This window comes from Saccopteryx bilineata, chromosome 5 (genome assembly GCF_036850765.1).
Source record: "Saccopteryx bilineata isolate mSacBil1 chromosome 5, mSacBil1_pri_phased_curated, whole genome shotgun sequence".
Taxonomy (NCBI): Eukaryota; Metazoa; Chordata; class Mammalia; order Chiroptera; family Emballonuridae; genus Saccopteryx; species Saccopteryx bilineata.
Window position 1 is genome coordinate 115,667,380 of NC_089494.1, and position 24,492 is coordinate 115,691,871.

Below are 24,492 nucleotides of genomic sequence, written 5' to 3' on the forward strand. Positions count from 1 at the left end.
GTAATGACAATAATTAATGTGACTGTGTCACTTATGAAGATAGAAATATGTCATTGTTTATTCTTCTTTTTTTTCTCTTTAGAGAGGAAGAGAGAGAGAGAGAGAGAGAGAAGGGGGGAGGAGCAGGAAGCATCAACACTCATATGTGCCTTGACCAGGCAAGCCCAGGGTTTCAAACCGGCGACCTCAGAGTTTCCAGGTTGACGCTTTATCCACTGCGCCACCACAGGTCAGGGCAGTGTTTATTCTTAGGAGTTAAAGAAAGTCCCATAGATAAAAACATTTATAAGGATTTAAAAATATTATACTAAGTGAAGTAAGTCAGAAAAAATAACTGTACATTTTCACTCATATGTGGGATATAAAACTGAAACTTGCCTGACCAGGCGGTGGCGCAGTGGATAGTGTGTCGGACTGGGATGCAGAGGACCCAGGTTCGAGACCCTGAGATCGCCAGCTTGAGTGCTGCTCATCTGGTTTGAGTGAAAGCTCACCAGCTTAGACCCAAGGTCACTGGCTCGAGCAAGGGGTTACTTGGTCTGCTGAAGACCCACGGTCAAGGCACATATAAGAAAGCAATCAATGAGCAACTAAGGCAGTGGTAGTCAACCTGGTCCCTACCGCCCACTAGTGGGCGCTCCAGCTTTCATGGTGGGCGGTAGCAGAGCAACGAAATGGGCGCTGCGATTACATTCTAATTGACTAACTGTTGACCTGTCAAGATCAGGACAGCCGTCAGACTCTGTTACAGGGTGTTTGTATTGGGACCACACCCGACCTCTTTCACGACCACCTGGCCTGCATCCGTGAGCAGTCAGGTACCTGGCCCCGGGTTCACACCCGCTGCCCGATCCAGCGAGCAGTTTATGGCAACTATTGTCGCCCAAAAACTAGCAGTTCGTCATTTTATTACCCCATAGACAAAGTACTCCATGGTTCGACTTTTCTATGACAGAAACTGGCGAACAGTGGAGACACCAATTAACTCATATTTTCATCTCAGTTCTTGGATTTTAGGGTAATAAGGTAACATTCTAGGAGCCCTCCCTTGGACTGCCAAAACTAGCCAATGTCTTGCTACTTCACCACAATAGCAAAGAAGTGATGCCATTGGCCAACACTCGCTACATAAAATTTTATAAAATGCACAACCACAGATACTCACTATAAGTTAGTCTCATCTCAACAAACTTTTGCTCAATCACAATACTTGTAATGTTGCGAACACGCAACAGACTTGAAGCGCATAAGTTTTGTTCACATGAAGCTAATCATTACATAATCGAAACTAAAGTCAGTACGTAGTTATATTTCTGAGAGCAAGCACGTGCTTACAGCTTCAAACAAAATATTGTGAAATATCGTGAGCCCATGTCTCAAAAAAAGAAATACACACGCGGCTATTAGCCAGAGTATCTGAAGATGGGTTTCATAAAATCTGTTGCAAATAAACAACATCCAATGTGTTTATTGTGCCATGAAACATTATCCAATGAGGCAATGAAGCCAAGTCGATTGTAAGAACATCTTTCTACAAAGCATCCAAATGACAAGCCCATTGAATATTTTCAAGAAATATATAAAAAATTTCAAAATCATTCAACTATCATTGCATCATTTAAGAAACACACAATGAACAAAGATGGATTAATTGCCACTTATTGCATTTCACAAATAATTGTAAAAGTGGTAAAAGCTATAATATTGGAGAAATTGTAATAATACCCTCTATAAAAGAATTTATCTCAACAGTAATGCATCAGGATATACCTCAAATTTAAAAAACATTGCCCCTAAGTGATAGCATAGTAAAGCAACAAATTGATGAAATGGCAGTTAATATTGAAAACAAACTTATAAGTATTCTTCAAAACTTCATTTTCCATGCAATTGGATGAATCTACCATTGCCGATAATGATGCTTTATTGATGGCATATGTACTCTATTTTGATAAAAACAATATAGCACTAGAAGAAATGCTATTTGCAATAAATCTCATCACAGATACAAAAGGATTATCTATCCAGTGTGTCCATAAAGTCATGGTGCACTTTTGACCGGTCACAGGAAAGCAACAAAAGACGATAGAAATGTGAAATCTGCACCAAATAAAAGGAAAACTCTCCCAGTTTCATACCTATTTAGTGCAGTTCAATGTGGGCTCACGCACAGATTTTTTAGGGCTATACCGTAGAGCCTCTACAGACTCGTCACTGACTGATGGCCTACCAGAACGGGGTTTCTCCACCAAACTGCCAGTTTCCTTCAACTGCTTATCCCACCGAGTAATGTTATTCCTATGTGGTGGCGCTTTGTTATAAACACGCCGATATTCACGTTGCACTTTGGTCACGGATTTGAATTTAGCAAGCCACAGAACACACTGAACTTTCCTCTGTACTGTCCACATCTCGACTGGCATGGCCATGGGCTGCTCCGCTGTATACACGGTGTTACGTCATCATCTGCGCATGCGCACATGCTGCCATATCATCCTACAGAAACTGGGAGGGTTTTCCTTTTATTTGTTGCAGATTTCACATTTCTATCGTCTTTTGTTGCTTTCCTGTGACCAGTCAAAAGTGCACCATGACTTTATGGACATACTGTATTTAATACTGTGAGAACATACTTTACAAAAAATAATATTCCTTTGAATAATATTTGTTGCATGCGCTACTGATGGAGCACCATCAATGGTAGGTCTCTATCGTGGATTTGTTGCTTATTTGAAGCAGGAAGTGCCAAATGTTTTATGTATTCATTGTGTGGTGCACAGACAACATCTTATAGGAAAACATCTAAGTATAAGTCTCCATTCATCATTAACTATAATAATTCCAGCTGTAAACAAGATCAAATCCAATGCAAAGAATGATAGAATGTTTCAGCAGCTTTGCCAGGGTAATAATGAAGATTTTATTAAGTTACTTTTGCACGCAGAAGTTTCATGGCTGTCAAAGGGTACATCTTTGGCTAGATTTGTAGCATTATATGATAGTGTCATACAATTTTTTGAAAGTAATAATGAGACCAATCTGTGTCAACAGTTAAAAACAGTAAAGAATGATGCCTTTTACTTGGCAGATATTTTCAAGAGATTTAACAATGTCAATATGCAGCTTCAAGGAGCTAATAAAACTCTTATAGGTTGTCAAAGTATTGTGCTATTGTTTATTCACAAACTTGAACTACTTCATCATAAGCTATTGAAGAGAGAATTTCATCAGTTTCCTCAATTATTATGTATAAAAGAAGATGTAACTCCAGAGGATATTGACAGATTAAGTAGCCACCTCAACAAACTTAAATTGGACATGGCAAAACATTTTGAAGATATATTGAAATTGAAGGTTATATGACTGGATGAAAAATCCTTTTACTGTAAATATTGAAGAGGCTGATACAGCTTACCAAGAAGAACTGTTAGAAATTAGATCTGGCCCTGGCCGGTTGGCTCAGCGGTAGAGCGTCGGCCTAGCGTGCGGAGGACCCGGGTTCGATTCCCGGCCAGGGCACACGGGAGAAGCGCCCATTTGCTTCTCCACCCCTCCGCCGTGCTTTCCTCTCTGTCTCTCTCTTCCCCTCCCGCAGCCAAGGCTCCATTGGAGCAAAGATGGCCCGGGCGCTGGGGATGGCTCTGTGGCCTCTGCCTCAGGCGCTGGAGTGGCTCTGGTCGCGACATGGCGACGCCCAGGATGGGCAGAGCACCGCCCCCTGGTGGGCAGAGCGTCGCCCCTGGTGGGCGTGCCGGGTGGATCCCGGTCGGGCGCATGCGGGAGTCTGTCTGACTGTCTCTCCCCGTTTCCAGCTTCAGAAAAATGAAAAAAAAAAAAAAAAAAAAAAAAAAAAAAAAAGAAATTAGATCTGATGAAGAAAGTAAACATAAATTTGACAGTGATGGATATGAAAACCTATGGCAAAATAAAAAAATTCCAGTCTTATATCCAAATATGTGGAAAATGGTATTCAGTTTATTGATACCTTTCCCTAACTCATATCTTGTGGAATCAGGATTTAGTGCTGTTCATCATATTATGACAAAAGAAAGAAACTGCCTGAATATTGCCAAAAAGGGAGACCTTCGTTTGTTCCTCACAAAAATTAAACCGAATATTCAATATTTAGTTTCCCAGCATCAGCCTCAGGGATCCCACTAATAATTCAATTAACTAATGTAATTTCTATGTATGCAAAGTATTCAATATAAATGAAAAAATAGATTTAACTATAGTAAGTTGTTTTATAAAGATTTATTCTGCCAAACTTAGCAAAAATCTGACATAAAGTACTTGGTGAGTAACTATTATTATATGCTTTAACTTGCTGTAACTCTGCTTTATAAATTTTATAAAGTAAAGTTACTTTCCTACTTTATAAATCACCATTACTGTGGAACTGGTGAGCAGTTAGAAAATTTTACTACTAACAGATACAAAAGTGGGCGGTAGGTATAAAAACATTGACTATCCCTGAACTAAGGGGTCACAATGAAAAACTATGATTGATGCTTCTCATCTCTCTCCGTTCCTGTCTGGCTGTCCCTATCTATCCCTCTCTCTGACTCTCTCTTTGTCTCTGTAAAAAACAAACAAACAAAACACTGAAACTCAGACACAGACAATAGTGTGGTAGTTACTAGAAGGAAGGGGGTGGGCAGCTAGTAAAGTAAAAGGGGACCAGGTATATGGTGACAGAAGACAGTTTGGCGGTGGGTGGTGGGCACTCAGTGAAATATACAGGAAATGTATCATAGAAATGTACACTTGAAACCTATATAATCCTATGAACCAATGTCATCCCAATAAATTTAATTTTAAAAATCAGACCAGAAGGTATTTCTGAATCATTTATTCTATACATTTATTTTTAAAATGCTGATTAAGACACAAAGTTGTATAGATACGCACAACAGGGTAGCAATTCCCAGAGGGAAAGGGGTGGTGGAAATAGGGGAAGGATTCAAAGGGGTGAAATGAGAGTGAAAAGAGACTTTGTATGGGGGGGCACGATGTGGGGGGTAGAGGGTATTATATTGAGTGGGACACTTGAAATCATGTCAACACAATAAATTGAAAAAAAAAAAGGATACAAAGTTGTAGTGACTAAAACCTAGAAACATTAAAGTTGATAGCGATAATAGATGACTGCATAGGTGAAATCCTTGTGGCAGTGGTTAACTATAGCTCAGATACTGACTTCCCATTTTGTGTTCTTTATGTTCACATCACACTGTTTTTGTCAGAGATTCCGAGTAGTCGACATCATTAGTCTTAAAAACACACACCCACTTTTTTTTTTTTAATTTAGACAATTAATTTTAACAAGGTGACATTGATCAATTAGAGTACATAGATTCAGAGAAAACATCTCCCGGTCACTTTGACATTTGATTATGTTTTATACCCATCACCCAAAGTCAAATTGTCCTCCATCACCTTTTATTTGGTTTTCTTTAGGTCTTCCCCTCCCCCACCTCCTCCCTACCTCCCCTTCCCCTCCCCCTTCTGCTTCCCCTTACCCTTCTGCTTCCCCTTCCCCTTCTGCTTACCCTTACCTTTACCCTTCCACTTCCCCTTCCCCTTCCCCATGCCCTTCCCCTTCTGCTTACCCTTACCCTTCCGCTGATTACCACTGCATTCTTGTCCATGTCCATGAGTCTCAGTTTTAACACCCACTTTTTGATGTAATTATATAAGTAAGAAAATTTTAGGATGATGTCAGAGTAATGGCGCGGTAGGAAGCGATACCGATAAATCTCCCCCAAAACTAAACAAGATCTTCAACCAGAAGCAGAAAAACCTATCCTTGGAGCCTCCAGATTTTTTGCAATACACCCGAAGGTATGGTCGAGCGAAAAATTGGCTAAATATATAATCAAACCCCGAAGGAAATAGGAAGTAAGAAATGCTCTGCCTTCCTCACTAACCTAAACAGGGCTGCTTTCACTGGGAACTGAGAATATAGAAACTAAGGCGGGCAAAGGGGGTGAATAGATCCAGGCCGCAGCACAAACGGCCGAACCAGGCTGTGGCACGGAGATCCAAGCCGAGGAAAAACTGTGCCTGTGGCAACCCAGTCAATAAAAGCTAACACTCGCGCCAAACCCAGACAAAGAAAGACACGTGGGGCAGCCATTTTCCCCGGTCGGCGCGCGCAAATAGTGGGTGAGAGATTCCTCCGAGTGCCTCAGCAGTGGGTGCTCATGTTACCCCACAGAGAGGCAGAGTCAGGGGCCTTTGTGTGCGGAATCTCTGGGCTGCCCCAGCGCCCTGAAAAAGCCTCGCACAGGGAGGGAGCGAGAGCCAATTCCAACGCTGGAACTTTTCCGTGCGGGCGGGGGTTTCACTCAGAGGATGAGGCGGCCGGCCTAATATCCTAGTTGGCCTGAACGGAGAGTGGGCAAGAGACTCCTCCAAGCACCTCAGGAATGGGCGCCTGTGTTACCCTACAGAGGGGCAGAGTCAGAGGACTTTGTGTGGGCCAAAAGCGGAATCTCATGCCACCCCAGCGCCCTGAAAAAGCCGTGCACGGGGAGGGAGCGAGAGCCAATTCCAATGCTGGAACTTTTCCATGCGGGCAGGGGTTTCATTCAGAGTGTGAGACTTCCGGCCTGATATCCTGGTCTGCGCGCGCAGATAGGGAGCGAGAGTTTCCTCCAAGCACCATGGGAGTGGGCGCCCGCCCGTGTTACTGGACAGAGTGGCAGAGCCAGAAGTCTTTGATTGGGCGGAAGCCCCGCCTGATTATGCTAGCAGCTCTGACTGACTGAGCCTTACCCAGAGCCCTGTGCTGAGTGGGAATAGAGTGGGGAGTGGCCAGCTCTTTGAGCCTCTTACTATCCAGGCAGAGGCAGCAGCAACCCCATAGCTGGATTATCAGGCTACTAATTGAGGAAGGGAAGACTAGGAGAGAGGCTCCAGGAACACGGACTCTCTCACTGTCGGAGCCTATAAATGCTAATGAGCCACGACTGCCAACGAGACTGAAGCACAATACATGACATCGCCATAGAGACTTATCAACTGCAAACCTCTACCTGAGCGTGCCAAAGGGACAGAACCCGGGGTACAGAGTCACCGACCAGGAAGAGTGAGAGAAAAGAAAAAGCAAGAAGATAACCTCTTCAAATCAAGAATAATCCGCAGACTTTATAACCTATCCCATTTTATTATATTTGTTCGTTTGTTTCTCTTATCTTCATTCTTGATTTTTTTTTCCCTCCTCCAATTAGGTTGTTTAACTCTCTGCCGGTCTTACTCTCTCCTCTCCTTGAACTACACTACCCATAAGTGTTACATCTCCCATTATCTTTTCCTTCCTCTTCCTTTCTCTCTATAAGGGTTGCACTCCAAAACCCTTAACTCTTTCTCTCTCCTCTTTTTTCTTTTTTCTTCTTTTAATGGTTCCCTCTTTTTATCTCTCTCTTTCTTTTCTCCCTCTATATTAGTTTCTTCCTTTCTCCTTTATGTCTCCTCTCATTCAAACCTCAATAACAAACAAATTATCTTATCTGGTACTCAAACTTATGTTTGTGGCATTTGGGGGGGGTTTTACTTCACCTTTTTAACTCACTAGCAGTGCTCCCATTCCTGGCTCTCCATTTTATCTAGTTCTTGTTCCACTAAATACAATAGTAACTTTTTCATTTGTCCCCCTATTTTCCTGTTTCCCTCTTATTCCTCTCATCATAACTCTTAGTCACCCAACACCTAAAAGCAAATCATTTTATTCTTGACCCAAATTTTTTCCTTATTTTCTTTTTGTGGGTTCATACCCCCTTTTTTTGTTTTTTTGGGGTTTTTTTGTTTGTTTGTTTTTGTTTTTTGCCCATTTATCACTTCTCCCCAATTCAGGCTGTCCATTACAGGCATTGTTTGTTCTATTTAATACAATATAATTCACAGTTCACCGCAAGATTTTCTCAAGAAAGAGGGGAGAGAAGAGGAGAGAAAAAAAGGAGGGGGGGAATAATTTCCTTTTTTTAAATTTTATTTTATTTTTCCTTTTTTAATTTTTTTAAAAAACAATGTTTTTGATTTTTGTTTTTTTAAACTTTTTATTCTTTATTAAATCTCATTAATACTATCAACAAAACCAACCTCAGATGCCATTAAGGAAGAGAAAATCGAATATCATGGATACAAAAGAAAGAGAGGTAACACAGATAGATGAGGAAAAATCTATGGAGAAAAAATTTAATACATTGGAAACCTTGGAGTTAAATGACAGAGAATTTAAAATAGAAATTCTAAAAATACTCAGAGATATACAAGAAAACACAGAAAGGCAATTTAGGGAGCTCAGAAAACAACTCAATGAACACAAAGAATATATTTCCAAGGAAATTGAAACTATAAAAACAAATCAAACAGAGATGAAAAACCCAATTCACGAGCTGAAAAGCGAGGTAACAAGCTTAGCTAATAGAACAGGCCAGATAGAAGACAGGATTAGTGAAATAGAAGACAAGCAACTTGAGGCACAACAGAGAGAAGAAGAAAGAGACTCAAAAATTAAAAAAAATGAGATAGCCCTACAGGAATTATCTGACTCCATCAAAAAGAATAACATAAGAATAATAGGTATATAAGAGGGAGAAGAGAGAGAAAATGGAATGGAGAACATACTCGAACAAATAATAGATGAGAACTTCCCAAGCCTGTGGAGAGAACTAAAGCCTTAAATTCAAGAAGCAAACAGAACTCCGAGTTTTTTTAACCCCAACAAACCTACTCCAAGGCACATCATAGTGAAATTGGCACAAACCAATGACAAAAAAAAAAATTCTCAAGGCAGCCAGGGAAAAGAAGAATAGAAGAATACAACATATAAAGGAAGGCCCATTAGGTTATCATCAGATTTCTCAACAGAAACTCTACAAGCTAGAAGAGAGTGGACCCCAATATTTAATGTTCGGAAAGAGAGGAACTTTCAGCCACGAATACTATACCCATCAAAGCTATCGTTCAAATATGAAGGAGAAATAAAAACATTCACAGATACATACAGAAAAGATGAGGGAATTTATCATCAGAAAACCCCCACTCCAGGAATTACTAAAGGGGGTTCTCCAATCAGATACAAAGAACAAAAGAAACAAAGCCACAAGTAAAAGCTCCAAGAAGAACACAATAAAACCAAATTTAAACTGTGACAACAACAAAAAGAAAGGGGAGGGAGAGGATGGAGATTAACAGTAGCAAAGGACGATGAAGTGCAAAAGTACTCACAAAATAGTGCACTACAATTTACAAGGTAGGAACGCTTTTCATTACTAAAAGGTAACCACCATTGAAAAAACCACCACAGAAGCACATGATTTAAAAAAGGTAGCAACAGAGGAAAGATGTATGGAATACAACCAAATAAAAACAAAAGATTGAAAAATGAAAGAGAAGGATCAAACAAGACACAAAACTAACAGAAAGCTATGTATAAAATGGCAATAGGGATCTCACAAGTGTCAATAATTATACTAAATGTAAATGGATTAAACTCACCAATAAAAAGGCACAGAGTAGCAGAATGGATTAAAAAAGAAAATCCAACTGTATGCTGCCTACAAGAAACTCATCTAAGTAACAAGGATAAAAACAAATTAAAAGTGAAAGGCTGGAAAACAATACTCCAAGCAAATAACATCCAAAAAAAAGCAGGCGTAGCAATACTCATAGCTGATAATGCTGACTACAAGACAGCAAAAGTACTCAGAGACAAAAATGGCCATTTCATAATGGCTAAAGGGACACTGAATCAAGAAGACATAACAATTCTTAATATATATGCACCAAACCAAGGAGCACCAAAATATATAAGACAGCTACTGACTGACCTTAAAACAAAAACTAACAAAAATACAATCATACTTGGAGACCTCAATACAGCGCTGACGGCTCTAGATCGGTCATCCAAACAGAGAAGCAACAAAGATATAGTGGCCTTAAACAAAACACTAGAGCACCTGGATATGATAGACATCTACAGGACATTTCATCCCTAAGTGACTGAGTATACATTTTTCTCCAGTGTACATGGATCATTCTGAAGAATTGACCATATGTTGGGCCACAAAAACAAAATCAGCAAATTCAGAAAAATCGAAGTTGTACCAAGTATATTTTCTGATCATAAAGCCTTGAAACTAGAATTCAACTTCAGAAAAGAGGAAAAAAATTCCACAAAAATGTGGAAACTAAACAACATACTTTTAAAAAATGAATGGGTCAAAGAAGAAATAAGTGCAGAGATCAAAAGATATATACAGACAAATGAAAATGACAATACGACATATTAGAATCTATGGGATGCAGCAAAAGCAGTGATAAGAGGGAAGTTCATATCACTTCAGGCATATATGAACAAACAAGAGAGAGCCCGAGTGAACCACTTAACTTCACACCTTAAGGAACTAGAAAAAGAAGATGAAGGACAACCCAAAACCAGCCAAAGAAAGGAGATAATAAAAATCAGAGCAGAAATAAATGAAATAGAGAACAGAAAAACTATAGAAAAAATTAATAGAACAAAGAGCTGGTTCTTTGAAAAGATCAACAAAATTGACAAACCCTTGGCAAGACTTACCAAGGAAAAAAGAGAAAGAACTCATATAAACAAAATCCAAAATGAAAGAGGAGAAATCACCACGGACACCGTAGATATTGTAGAATACTATGAAAAACTTTATGCCACTAAATTCAACAACCTAGAAGAAATGGATAAATTCCTAGAAAAATACAACCTTCCTAGACTGAGTCAAGAAGCAGAGAGCCTAAACAGATCTATTAGTAGAGAAGAAATAGAAAAAAACCATTAAAAACTTCCCCAAAAATCAAAGTCCAGGCCCAGACGGCTATACCAGCGAATTTTATCAAACATTCAAAGAAGACTTGGTTCCTATTCTACTGAAAGTCTTCCAAAAAATTGAAGAAGAAGCAATACTTCCAAACACATTTTATGAGGCCAACATAACCCTCATACCAAAACCAGGCAAGGATGGCACAAAAAAAGAAAACTACAGACCAATATCTCTAATGAATACAGATGCTAAAATACTAATTAATATACTAGCAAATCGAATACAACAACATATTAAAAAAATAATACATCAAGATCAAGTGGGATTCATCCCAGAATCTCAAGGATGGTTCAACATACGTAAAACGGTTAACGTAATACACCATATCAACAAAACAAAGAACAAAAACCACAGGATCTTATCAATAGATGCAGAAAAGGCATTCGATAAAATACAACAATTTTATGTTTAAGACTCTCAACAAGATGGGTATAGAAGGAAAATATCTCAACATGATAAAGGCCATATATGACAAACCGTCAGCTTGCATCATATTAAATGGCACAAAAGTGAAGGCTTTCCCCCTTACATCACGAACAAGACAGGATTGTCCACTCTCCCCACTCTTACTTAATGTGGTGCTAGAGGTTCTAGCCAGAGCAATCAGATAAGACAAAGAAATAAAAGGCATCCATATCAGAAAAGAAGAAGTAAAGGTATCACTCTTTGCTCATGATCTGATCCTATACATCGAAAACCCCAAAGAATCTACGAAAAGACTACTAGAAACAATAAGCCAATACAGTAAGGTTGCAGGATACAAAATTAACATACAAAAGTCCATAACCTTTCTATATGCCAACAATGAAACATTTGAGAACGAACTCAAAAAAATAATCCCCTTCACGATTGCAACAAAAAAAATAAAATACCTAGGAATAAACATAACAAAGAATGTAAAGGACTCATATAATGAAAACTATAAACCATTGTTAAGGGAAATCGAAAAAGATATAATGAGATGAAAGAATATTCCTTGTTCTTGGTTAGGAAGAATAAATATAATCAAGATGGCCATATTACCCAAAGCAATATACAAATTTAATGCAATTCCCATAAAAATTCCAATGACATTTTTTAAAGAAATGGAGCAAAAAATCATCAGATTTATATGGAAGTATAAAAACCCCCGAATAGCCAAGGCAATCCTAAAGAAAAAGAATGAAGCTGGGGGCATTACAATACTTGACTTCAAACTCTATTATAGAGCCACGACAATCAAAACAGCATGGTATTTGCAGAAAAATAGACACTCAGACCAATGGAACAGAATAAAAAACCCAGAAATTAAACCACATATATATAGTCAAATAATTTTTTTAATTGTATTTATTTTCTCTGTTTGACTTAAACAGGACAATTTTTAAAAACATGGGGAGAAAATTTTTTGAGGTGCTTCAAATAAGTTTGGTACCTGAAGACTTAACTTATATTGATGTAGATAAATACCATGTATAAGAACTGAAAGCATCACTGTAGTTTTTATACTTTTGTGTGTGTGTGTGTGTGTGTGTGTGTGTGTATTTTTCTGAAGTTGGAAACGGGGAGGCAGTCAGACAGATTCCCACATGCACCCAATCGGGATCCACATGCGCCCGACCTGGATCCACCCAGCATGCCCACCAGGGGGTGATGCTCTGCCCATCTGGGATGTTGCTCTGTTGCAACCAGGGCCATTCCATCGCCTGAGGTAGAAGTCATAGAGCCATCCTCAGCGTCCGGGCCAACTTTGCTCCAATGGAGCTTTGGCTGCCACAGAGGAAGAGAGAGACAGAGAGGAAGGAGAAAGGGAGGGGTGGAGAAGCAGATGGGCACTTCTCCTGTGTGCCCTGGCCGGGAATCGAACCTATAGTCAAATAATTTTTGATAAAGGGGCCAACAACACACAATGGAGAAAAGAAAGCCTCTTCAATAAATGGTGCTGGGAAAACTGGAAAGCCACATGCAAAAGAATGAAACTGGACTACAGTTTGTCCCCCTGTACTAAAATTAACTCAAAATGTATCAAAGATCTAAACATAAGACCTGAAACAATAAAGTACATAGAAGAAGACATAGGTACTAAACTCATGGACCTGGGTTTTAAAGAGCATTTTATGAATTTGACTCCAAAGGCAAGAGAAGTGAAGGCAAAAATTAATGAATGGAACTACATCAGACTAAGAAGTTTTTGCTCAGCAAGAGAAACTGAAAACAAAATAAACAGCCAGCCAACTAAATGGGAAATGATTTTTTCAAACAACAGCTCAGATAAGGGCCTAATATCCAAAATATACAAGGAACTCATAAAACTCAACAACAAACAAAGAAACAATCCAGTAAAAAAATGGGAAGAGGATATGAACAGACACTTCTCCCAGGAAGAAATACAAATGGCCAACAGATATATAAAAAGATGCTCATCTTCTTTAGTTATTACAGAAATGCAAATCAAAACTGGAATGAGATACCACCTCACACCTGTTAGATTAGCTGTTATCAACAAGACAGGGAAGAGCAAATGTTGGAGAGGCTGTGGAGAAAAAGGAACCCTCATCCACTGTTGGTGGGAATGTAAAGTAGTACAACCATTATGGAAGAAAGTATGGTGGTTCCTCAAAAAACTGAAAATAGAACTACCTTATGACCCAGCAATCCCTGTACTGGGTATATACCCCCAAAACTCAGAAACATTGATACGTAAAGACACATGCAGCCCCATGTTTATTGCAGCATTGTTCACAGTGGCCAGGACATGGAAACAACCAAATAGCCCGTCAATAGATGAGTGGATAAAGAAGATGTGGCACATATACACTATGGAATACTACTCAGCCATAAGATATGATGACATCGGATCATTTACAGCAAAATAATGGGATCTTGTTAACATTATACGAAGTGAAATAAGGAAATCAGAAAAAAACAGGAACTGCATTATTTCATACATAGGTGGGACATAAAAGTGAGACTAAGAGACATTGATAAGAGTGTGGTGGTTACGGGGGAGAGGGGAGAGGGAGAGGGGGAGGGGCGAAAAGAAAACTAGATAGAAGGTAACAGAGGACAATCTGACTTTGGGTGATGGGTATGCAACATAATTGAACAACAAGATAACCTGGATATGTTATCTTTGAATATATGTATGCTGATTTATTGATGTCGCCCCATTAAAAAAAATAAAATTATTAAAAAAAAAAGAAAATTTTAAAGATTGAGTTAAAGCACATATTTACTCAGTTTTCTTCTTTATGTAGTCGAAATTCTGCATTCACGCAAGAGGGAACCCGGGTACGCCCATCTTCGATTGGTCATTTGGTAGACCATGTGGTTCATACTTCCCCTAGTGAAGTATTTGTGAATCACAGATCTCCATCTTCAACGCAAGCTAACAGCATCATTCTGGAATCATCACCGTAAGACATTTTTTCATTTGAATTTCTTCTTATAAATTATAATGCCCCAAATTGTTTCATTTAAAGTACTGTGGGAAATTAGGATATTTGATACAAGGTTTTATTTTTGCAGTGTTTTAAAATTTTCTGTTTATGTGCTTATTTGTCCCTGAGAGTTCTTGGTGCTCCACCCACCCACCCACCCCCCAAAAATAAATTTGTATTTTATTGACTCAATATGTTCTTGAACTTTTAGTGCATGCACTTAAATGTTTCTGCAGATAATGTAGCCCTGTGGTCAGACAGAATGTTAGTGAAAGATAGAGTTTTTAAAAATATTTTTCAGGAAACGATCTATGACATGACTAGACAGTGTTGGAAATATTAAGTAGCAAAGGTGAAGTAAGTAAGATGAACATAAATTATAAAAAGAATGCAGACATTATTTCTAAAATGTATTGTCTTATATACTGAGATACAACTTCAACTTCATAATGCAGTAATTATCTCATCAGTTTGTGTACACTTTTATATATACTTTTTTTTTTTGTATTTTTCTGAAGTTGGAAATGGGTAGGCAGTCAGACAGACTCCTGCATGTGCTGACCAAGATCCACCTGGCATGCCCACCAGGGGGCGATGATCTGCCCATCTGGGACATTGCTCTGTTGCAACCAGAGCCATTCTAGTGCCTGAGGCAGTGGCCATAGAGCCATCCTGAGCACCCAGGCCAGCTTTGCTCCAGTGGAGCCTTGGCTGCGGGAGAGGAAGAGAGAGACAGAGAGGAAGGAGAGGGGGAGGGATAGAGAAGCAGATGAGCGCTTCTCCTGTGTGCCCTGGCCGGGAATTGAACCCAGGACTCCTGCAAACCAGGCCGACGCTCTACCACTGAGCCAACCCCACTTTATATATACTTTTTAATGTACAAAGTGCTTTGCACATTAGCCTCATATTAATATGCAATATCTTGACTTATTGGTTTATATAATACAGTTCATATGCTGGTTAAAATACAGTGTGAGAATTAGAAAAATATAAAATGCTTTGTAAGATACAATGATAGCCTGACCAGGCAGTGGCACCGTGGATAGAGTGTCGAACTGGGATGCGGAGGACCCAGGTTTGAGACCTGAGGTCGCCAGCTTTGAGCATGGGCTCATCTGGTTCAAGCAAAGCTCACCTGCTTGGACCCAAGGTCGCTGGCTTGAGCAGGGGTTACTCGGTCTGCTGAAGGCTCACGTTTAAGGCACATATGAGAAAGCAATCAATGAACAACTAAGGTGTCGCAATGAAAAACTGATGATTGATGCTTCTCATCTCTCTTTGTTCTTGTCTGTCTGTCCCTATTTATCCCTCTCTCTGTCTCTGTAAAAAAATAAATAAATAAAAGATACAATGATAGGCTCGGGCTTGAGTCCAAGGTCGCTGGCTTGAGCAAGTGGTCACTCGCTCTGCTATAGCCCCCCAGTCAAGGCACATATGAGAAAGCAATCAATGAACTACAAAGATGCTGCAACGAAGAATTGATGCATCTCATCTGTCTCCCTTCCTGTCTGTCTTTCCCTACCTGTCTGTCTGTCTGACTCTCTCTGTCTATGTCAAAAAATAAAAAAAGATACATTGATAGGTAAGAAGATTTGTTAATTGCTGAGAAAGAGAAAGGGGTGTAAGATAATTCTGAATGTGATCAGGGTTAAAGAAAGGATGAATGGAAGAATAGATGGAGTGATCAGCAAAGCATTTATTATAGGTGCTACAGAAAAATGTCACTGGATCTCTAAGACCCATACTGAAAACTGTGTTTTTTGATCTATGGTGGGGAATCCACAGATGTGTAGAACCAACTACATTACTCTAACACCATTTTATAAAAGGACTTGAGCATCTGTGGGTTTTAGTATCTGCAGGAGTCTTAGAACCAGTACCCCATTGATGGACTGCCGAAGTTTTGGAGGAGTCAAAAATTTTACGTGGGCTTGACCAGGCAGTGGCACAGTGGATAGAGCAGGCATGGCCAACATACAGCCTGCCGGCCGGATCCACCCCACATAATGAGTTTATACAGCCCATGATTAAATTTTTAATATTCTCCGCTACTTTAAAATCTCAGCTACTCAGAAGCGGAAGCACCTTTGATTATTGGAAATCGAGATGTTTAAGAAGATAATGATATGTGGAAAAGAATTCCACGTGTGACTAATCTAGGGTTAACTTCCAGTAATTGATCAAATGGATTTGCGATACTTCTTTATTTTTAAAAAAAATTTCATTTTAAAGATTTACAACTTTTGTACTCATCTGTACTCGATATGAACTGTTTGACATTTAGCAGTGATGTGAAACCCACATTCTCTTAGGTGGAGTTTGCCAGTGCACACCCAAGGTCAAACAATTCGTTATTTTTGTGGTCAAGTGTGCTTAATCAAGTGGCATTGTAGCATAGACAATAGCTGCAGTTGAAAACTGAAAATGTGTCCAGGCTATTTGTAAAACGAAATAATTGTTTTATTTGCGATATAACCCCTTCAAGCTCATTCTATTAATTAAATATTGTTTTGATTGATTGCAATACAGTTTGGATATTTATACGGTAATTATATTTTTATTAAAATAATGTATATTAATTTTTTCACTCATTTACATTTATTTATAAACAAATTACATAATAAAATTTTGTTTACTTAAACGAATCATTTTTGTATTTAACATTTTTTAATTTTAACATTTTGTCTGGCCCATGAAAAAAGTTTTCTTTCTTTCTAATCTGGCCTGGGAGCAAAAACTTGGCCACGCCTGAGATAGAGTGTTGGAGTTGGACACGGAGGACCCAGTTTTGAAACCCCGAGGTCACCAGCTTGAGCACGGGTTCACCAGCTTGAACAAGGGGTCACTGGCTTAAGCGTGGGATAATAGACATGACCCCATGGTCACTGGCTTGAGCCCAAAGGTCACTGGCTTGAAGCGCAAGGTTTCTGGCTTGAGCAAGGGATCACTTGTTCTGCTGGAGACACATATGAGAAAGTAATCACTGAGCAACTAAAAAGACTGAGGAACCACACCAAGAATTGATGCTTTTCATTTCTTTCCCTTCCTGTCTCTCTGTCCCTCTCTCTGACTCTCTCTCTGTCAAAAGAAATAAAAATTATACGTGAATTTTTGACTGTGCAGGGATCAGTGCCCTAAGGCCCTCCCCACACACACAGATTGTTTAAGGGTCATACGTTTCCATTTTTCCTTTTTTCTAAACATTTAAAGGTTAACACAGGTAGTAATTTGTCCACAGAAGTTTTATGTGGGTAAATTGTGAACAGTATTTCTTTTGTGCCCTGGTTCCCACCCCCTCTTTGGATTGTTTTAGGCAAATTACTGGTTTTGAATATATTAAAATCATTGAGTTAGAAATATATTATAAATTAAAGTAAATATGGATGCTATTAGAGCTTTGCTCTCCACTGATTCCATTCACTTAAATATTAAATATTAGTAGTGTCTATTAGAATTTAAAAACCAAAATACAATGTGTCCGTAAAGTCATGGTGCACTTTTGACTGGTCACAGGAAAGCAACAAAAGATGATAGAAATGTGAAATCTGCACCAAATAAAAGGAAAACTCTCCCAGTTTCATACCTACTCACTGCAGTTTGATGTGGACTCACGCACAGATTTTTTAGGGCTCCTTAGGTAGCTGTCCCGTAGAGCCTCTACAGACTCGTCACTGACAGATGGCCTACCAGAACGGGGTTTCTCCACCAAACTGCCGGTTTCCTTCAACTGCTTATCCCACCGAGTAATGTTATTCCTATGTGGTGGCGCTTTGTTATAAACACGCCGATATTCACGTTGCACTTTGGTCACGGATTTGAATTTAGCGAGCCACGGAACACACTGAACTTTCCTCTGTACCATCCACATCTCGACTGGCATGGTCGTGGGCTGCTCCGCTGTATACACAGTGTTACGTCATCATCTGCACATGCTGCCACATCATCCTACAGAAACTGGGAGGGTTTTCTTTTATTTGTTGCAGATTTCACATTTCTATCGTCTTTTGTTGCTTTCCTGCGACCGGTCTAAAGTGCACCATGACTTTACAGACACACTGTAGAATAGTAGAATATAAGTCTGTTGAGGTCTCAGATACTGGTAGTAAGAGGGTTGCTTAACTTTTATCTGTTGTATAAATTGGTTTTTCATTTGATACATTTTATTTGAAGAAAAGAGTTCACTGCTATAAAAAGTTTGGAAACCCCTGATTTAAAATAACTTTGCTTATAAAACTGAAACTCATAGACACAGACAATAGTATGGAGCTTACTAAAGGGAAGTGATAGGTAGTAAAGGGGCTAAATGTTTTGTGATGGAGGATGATTTGACTTTGGATGGTGGGCACACCAATATGTGCACTTGAAACCTATAGATTTTATTAACTAATGTCACCCCAATAAATTTAATAAATTAAATAACTAAAAATAAAATGTCCTGCTTTTTACATTGTTTTCTTTGAGGTACAATTAAACATAGTGTTAAGAACACGGGCTCTGGGCACTGGCTGGTTGGCCCAGTGCTAGAGCATCAGCCTGGTGTATGGACATCCTGGGTTTGATTCCCAGTCAGGGCACACAAGGAAATGACCATCTGCTTTTCGACCCCTTACTTTCCCACTTCTCTCCCTCTTCCCTTCCAGCAGGCAGGGGCTTAACTGGTTTGAGCATTGGCCCCAGGTGCTAAGGATGGCTGGATTGATTTGAGCATCAGTCCCAGATGGTGGTAGCTGGATAGATCCCAGTTGGGGCGCATGCGGGAGTCTGTCTCACTGTTTCCCCTCCTCTCACTTTAAGAGAAAAAACAAAAAGCTCTGGCTGGTTTGCTCAGTGGGGTATGAGTGTCTTGGGTTCAGTTTCCAGTCAGGGAACACAGGAGAAGCACCTATCTGCTTCTCCACACCTCCCCCTCTTGTTTGTCTCCCTCCCTCTCTGCTTCCCTCCCTCTCTTCCTCTCCTCCTTCTCTCCCTCCTGCAGCCATGACTCCATTGGAGCAAGTTGGCCCCAGGCACTGATGATGGCTGGCTCCATGGCCTCTGCCTCAGGCACTAAAAAGAACTCGGTTGCTGAGCAAAAAAGCAATGCCCCACATGGGCAGAGCATCACCCCCTAGTGGGGTTGCTGGGTGGGTCTTGGTTGGGGTGCATGCCTCCTCTCCTCTCACTGAATTAAACAAACAGAAAAGGAAAACAGGCTCTGAATTCATAATGAATTTAAAACTTGTTTTTACCACTTATAATTATGCAACCTTGGGTAAATTATATTTTATCTTTGAGAGCCTCAAATTTCCTGACTGGTAAAAAGAGGATGATAATACCTACCTCATAGAATTGCTGTAAATATTTAATGAGATGCCAGTGGTAGAGCATCGGCCTGGCATGCGGGGGACCCAGGTTCGATTCCCGGCCAGGGCACATAGGAGAAGCGCCCATTTGCTTCTCCACCCTCCCCTCCTTCCTCTCTGTCTCTCTCTTCCCCTCCTGCAGCCAAGGCTCCATTGGAGCAAAGATGGCCCGGGCGCTGGGGATGGCTCCTTGGCCTCTGCCCCAGGAGCTGGAGTGGCTCTGGTCGCGGCAGAGCATCGCCCCCTGGTGGGCAGAGCGTCGCCCTTGGTGGGCGTGCCGGGTGGATCCCGGTCAGGCGCATGCGGGAATCTGTCTGTCTCTCCCTGTTTCCAGCTTCAGAAAAATACAAAAAAAAAAAAAAAAAAAAACAGTTTTAGCAAAATGTTCCATAATGTTGGTACTGACCCTCTCCAGTAGCTGAGCACTGCCATTGTTATGCCCATAACCACCAGTTGGCTTATATAGATATTGCACTACAGATCTGGCACCAGTTTGTCCCTGTTGCATATTTTGATGCCATATTTAGGCTGTTAGCTGGACCAAAAATAAAGAAAATTGCTCTGATTCTATTCCCTTATACTTTTCTGATCTCAGCCCTTATACTCTTCTCTATAGACCTTTAGTTTTGAAGCTAAATGCTTCCTGGGCATGACAACTGTATGCAAAACTAGAAAAAAAAGGTTCTATTTACCTTGCCTAAGTAAGGAATAAGACCTATTGATTGAAACATTTGCAGTCCAGGGACTCTGGTTTTTGTAAACTCTTGGAGGCATTTAATCAAGTGCTTTTTAGAAGTGTCACATCTGTGAGGCTCTGTCAAGGGAGGTCTATCATTTTTTCTTTTTTTTTTTATGAAAGGAGGGGAGAAATTGAGACAGACTCCCACATGTGCCTTGACCAGGATCCACCAGGCAACCCCAGTCTGGGGCTGATGCTCACAACCAACTGGGCTATCCTCAGTGCCTGGGGCCATGCTTGAACCAATCAAGCCACTGGCTGCAAGAGGGAAGGGGGAGTAAAGGGGGAGGGGAGAAGCAGATAGTCACTTTTTGTGTGTGCCCTGACCGAGAATCGAGCCCAAGCTGTCCATACAACAGGCTGACACTATCCACTGAGCCAACCAGCCAGGGACAGGAGGTCTATCTTCATCTCTCTTAATCCCTTGTAGCAGGGCATGGTTATGTTCCATGTCTGTATTCTAATCTGTGGGAACATTTTCCTGGACCTGCAGCATTCGATTATATTGAATCTTAGAGGCATGCATTTGTGGCAGTTGAAATTAATAGAATAAAAACCCGTATGTTTGATACCTAGAAACCCTGGCCATCAAGGTAGCCCTCAGAGAAGCTTTTGCTAAAAGGGAAAGGCATGTTCTCTAATACAGTCTTATAGGCTTACCAGAATTTAGAATATTTTGTGATCTACACACTTCTATGTAGAAAACAAGGCTGAGTAGACATTCTTGTTGACCTACTTATTTAATGATTTTCTTTTAGACTAGCTTATAAAATTTCAGAAGTACTGTGTTCTCATTACGAGAAACCTCCCTGAAGGACCATAGAGTTACAGTATTCATTATTAATCTTGGCTGACTTCCATAACACTAATCAGAATTTTAGCTCACTACCACTGTCTACTAGGTATCTAGCAGCGAGCCTCTAAAGTTCACAGCTTCTCCACCAAGGGAGAACATGTGTATCTAAGAACACTGTGGCGGTTATCTCAGTATTAGTTTTATTGAGCAAGATTATGCTGTGGTGCAGCTAATTACCCTAATATACAGTGACTTACAACAAAGGTTGTGTCTTACATTATATCTACATCATAGATCGATTGTCTTAACTCCATGTCATATTCATTCCAGGACCCAGATTGACAGCAGCTCCTGTTTGGGACATGGCTGATCATGGCTGAGAAAAAAGAGAAGCATAATGAATCCAGAGCTATTTCTTAAAACTTCCTTTCTAAAATAAAAGCATACCACTTCTACTTATATTTTATTGGCCAGAGCAAGTCACATGGCCGAGCCCAATATCAAATGGGAAGGGGTGGAGGATGATTTTTGGACAGTAATATAATCTAATACAGTTCCACTTCCTCAAGACCTTACATTATATTTGAGACATCTGTTGTCAGAACCAAAATAACCAGAAATGGAGTAAACTCTGTGCCTGAGTACCATAACAGTTATCAGTTTTTTATTTGTCTTTAAGCAGTGGACAGTAATTACTATATTTCATTTCCCTCAAAGGACCTCCTGCTATCTCAGAGATAAATAATAACTCAGTGATTGGCTGTGCTCTTATCAGAACCATTTTTCCTTTGCCTATTTTCCTCAACTGTATAACTTCATGGATGCCTGCCTTCTAGCATATAAATTGAACCACTCGTTCCCCCTTCTGGTCTTTGTGAAAAACTCATAAGTAATGTTAACATACTCTGCTTGTTCTTTCATTATTTTTTAATTTCATTTTTTAATTACAGTTTACATTAAGTATTTTTTTATTAGTTTCAGATATACAGCATAGTAGACAAATGTGTAACTTTAAAAGTGTGTCCCCTGATATTTTCAGTGCTCAGCTGGCACCATACATAGTTATTACACCATTATTGATTATATTTTCTTCGTTGTACTTTACATCTCCTTGGACTGTGTTGTAACTACCAATCTGTACTTCTCAATCCCTTTACCTTTTTCACCCAGACCCACAACCTCTCTCCCCTAAAAACTACGATTTTTACATTGAAATTTCCCTTACTGTGCCTAGCTCTTTTTATCAATACTTGCTGTCAGACTGAGGCTTGTGTTCTCTAGAAGTTAATTGGATTTTCGTTTCTTTACCTTATGTTACATATTCTGATAGTGTCACGTTCAGTTTTGTCTTTTCTGTGATCTCAGCATTCTTACTTAGATTCTAAGCCTTGTTGCAGCATTGAGTTAATTACTTTCATGAATTTTGTGTTTTATTCCTAAATAAATTGGGCCAGCCACTGAAGTTTGCTAGACTACCAGTTGTTTTATCTATGAAATGACTCAACTCTCAGTTCTGATTTGTCTTTGCCTGCCTTGTTCCCTGGCTACCCATATAATTGCACTGAAAACTTTTACAAAAAACGGTTTTGAAAAGGAGTGTACACTGACATAGTAGATTAATAAATATCTTCATAAAGATACCCTTAAGGGCCTGACCTGTGGTGGCACAGTGGATAAAGCGTCGACCTGGAAATGCTGAGGTTGCCGGTTCGAAACCCTGGGCTTTCCTGGTCAAGGCACATATGGGAGTTGATGCTTCCGGCTCCTCCCCCCTTCTCTCTCTCTGTCTCTCCTCTCTCTCTCCTCTCTAGAAATGAATAAATAAAATAAAATTAAAAAAAAAAAAAGAAAGTCAGCTTTAAAAAAAAAAAAAAAGATACCCTTAAGTATCTTATTATATGTAGAATTGTTTATAGATTTGATAAAGTAAGGAAATTAGATTTGCTACAAACTTCAAACTTAAAAAAGATTTCATTGCCTGACCAGGCGGTGGCACAGTGGCTAGAGCGCTGGACTGGGGCTCAGATGACCCAGGTTTGAAACCCCGAGGTCACTGGCTTTCGCACGGGCTCATCTGGTTTGAGCAAGGGGTCACTCAGTCTGCTGTAGCCCCCCTCATCAAGGCACGTATGAGAAAGCAATCAGTGAACAACCAAGGTGCCACAACGAAGAATTGATGCTTCTCATCTCTCCCTTCCTGTCTGTCTGTCCCTGTCTGACCCTCTCTCTGTCTCTGTCTCAGTCACACAAAAAATAAAAAATAAAAAAGATTTCATTAAACAGTGACATTGGCAAGTCAATGTGACATTTAAAGCTTGTCTCCTACTAGACATTGTAATTATATGAATTGCTTGACTCTCACTTTTAAAATAATAATTCTGTAAGACAACCTCCAAAATATTTATTTTTTTTCCTTTTTTTCTTATCTAGATCACAAGAGAGCCCTGGAGATGGGCAGCCTCCAGCTTTACCACCCAAACAATCAAAGAAAAACAGTTGGAACCAAATTCATTATTCACATTCTCAACAAGATCTGGAAAATCATATTAACGAAGCATTTGATGTTCCATCTTCTCCTGAAAAATCTACTGTATGTAGCTTCAAATATTCTCACATTTCTTTGAAATTTTTAAATCATAAATGAAATTTTTTTAGTCCAGTGGCATGTTTTACCTGTCAGTTATATTATAGTATTTTTCCTTTTTCATGTTTTCTCATGAATTGTTCCACAGTATAACACAATGGAATTGCCTTTTATCATTGCTTATAAAATGCTCATTGCTTAGAAGTTAATTCTTAACAAATTTATCTTGTTTTTAGTCTTGTAAAACACATTTATAGGCCAAATACTAGTAATCAATTAAATACCATTAACTTGATTATAATTCACTGAGTGCAGAGACTACTACACCATTTTCATCAACTTTTTGAAATTGTGTACAGGTCTCTCTGTTCTACAGACTATTTATGAATTATATTGGTACTTTTTGCCTAATGAACATGCTTTTGCCACAAATGATAAATTGTTAGAATCCCCTGATTTACAAATTTTTATTGCTTCTTCAGGGTGGTGTAAATAAACCAAAAGTGAGATTGTCAGTAAATTTTAAGGATACACTGTATTCATGAAGAAGGATAAAGACAGACAAAATATGGATGTGTTTGAGGAAACTTACGGAACATCAGGGAATAAAATAAGATGTAGAGAGAGGAGAGTCTACAGCAGGTGTTGACAAGGACAGAAGGTTCTGGTGGCCATTGAACACATAGTTCTCTTATTTTTTTACTTGTGGCCCTCCCACGTTACCTAAAGTTGAAAGGCAAGAGACAGCCACTC

General features: G+C 39.6%; 1 protein-coding gene across 8 annotated transcripts in view; it reads left to right on the forward strand.

Moving 5' to 3' along the window:
• PTPN4 (protein tyrosine phosphatase non-receptor type 4) overlaps positions 1-24,492 on the forward strand; it is a 215,378-nt gene that overhangs the window by 146,813 nt on the left and 44,073 nt on the right. For all 8 annotated transcript variants that reach the window (XR_010725661.1, XM_066233164.1, XM_066233163.1 and 5 more), the window contains 2 exons: positions 14,096-14,254; positions 23,586-23,745. Coding sequence is in view for 7 of the 8 variants with exons in the window: in XM_066233164.1 (XP_066089261.1) it covers positions 14,096-14,254; positions 23,586-23,745 (319 nt within the window). In the remaining variant the exon portion in view is untranslated. The remainder of the gene's footprint in view (positions 1-14,095; positions 14,255-23,585; positions 23,746-24,492) is intronic.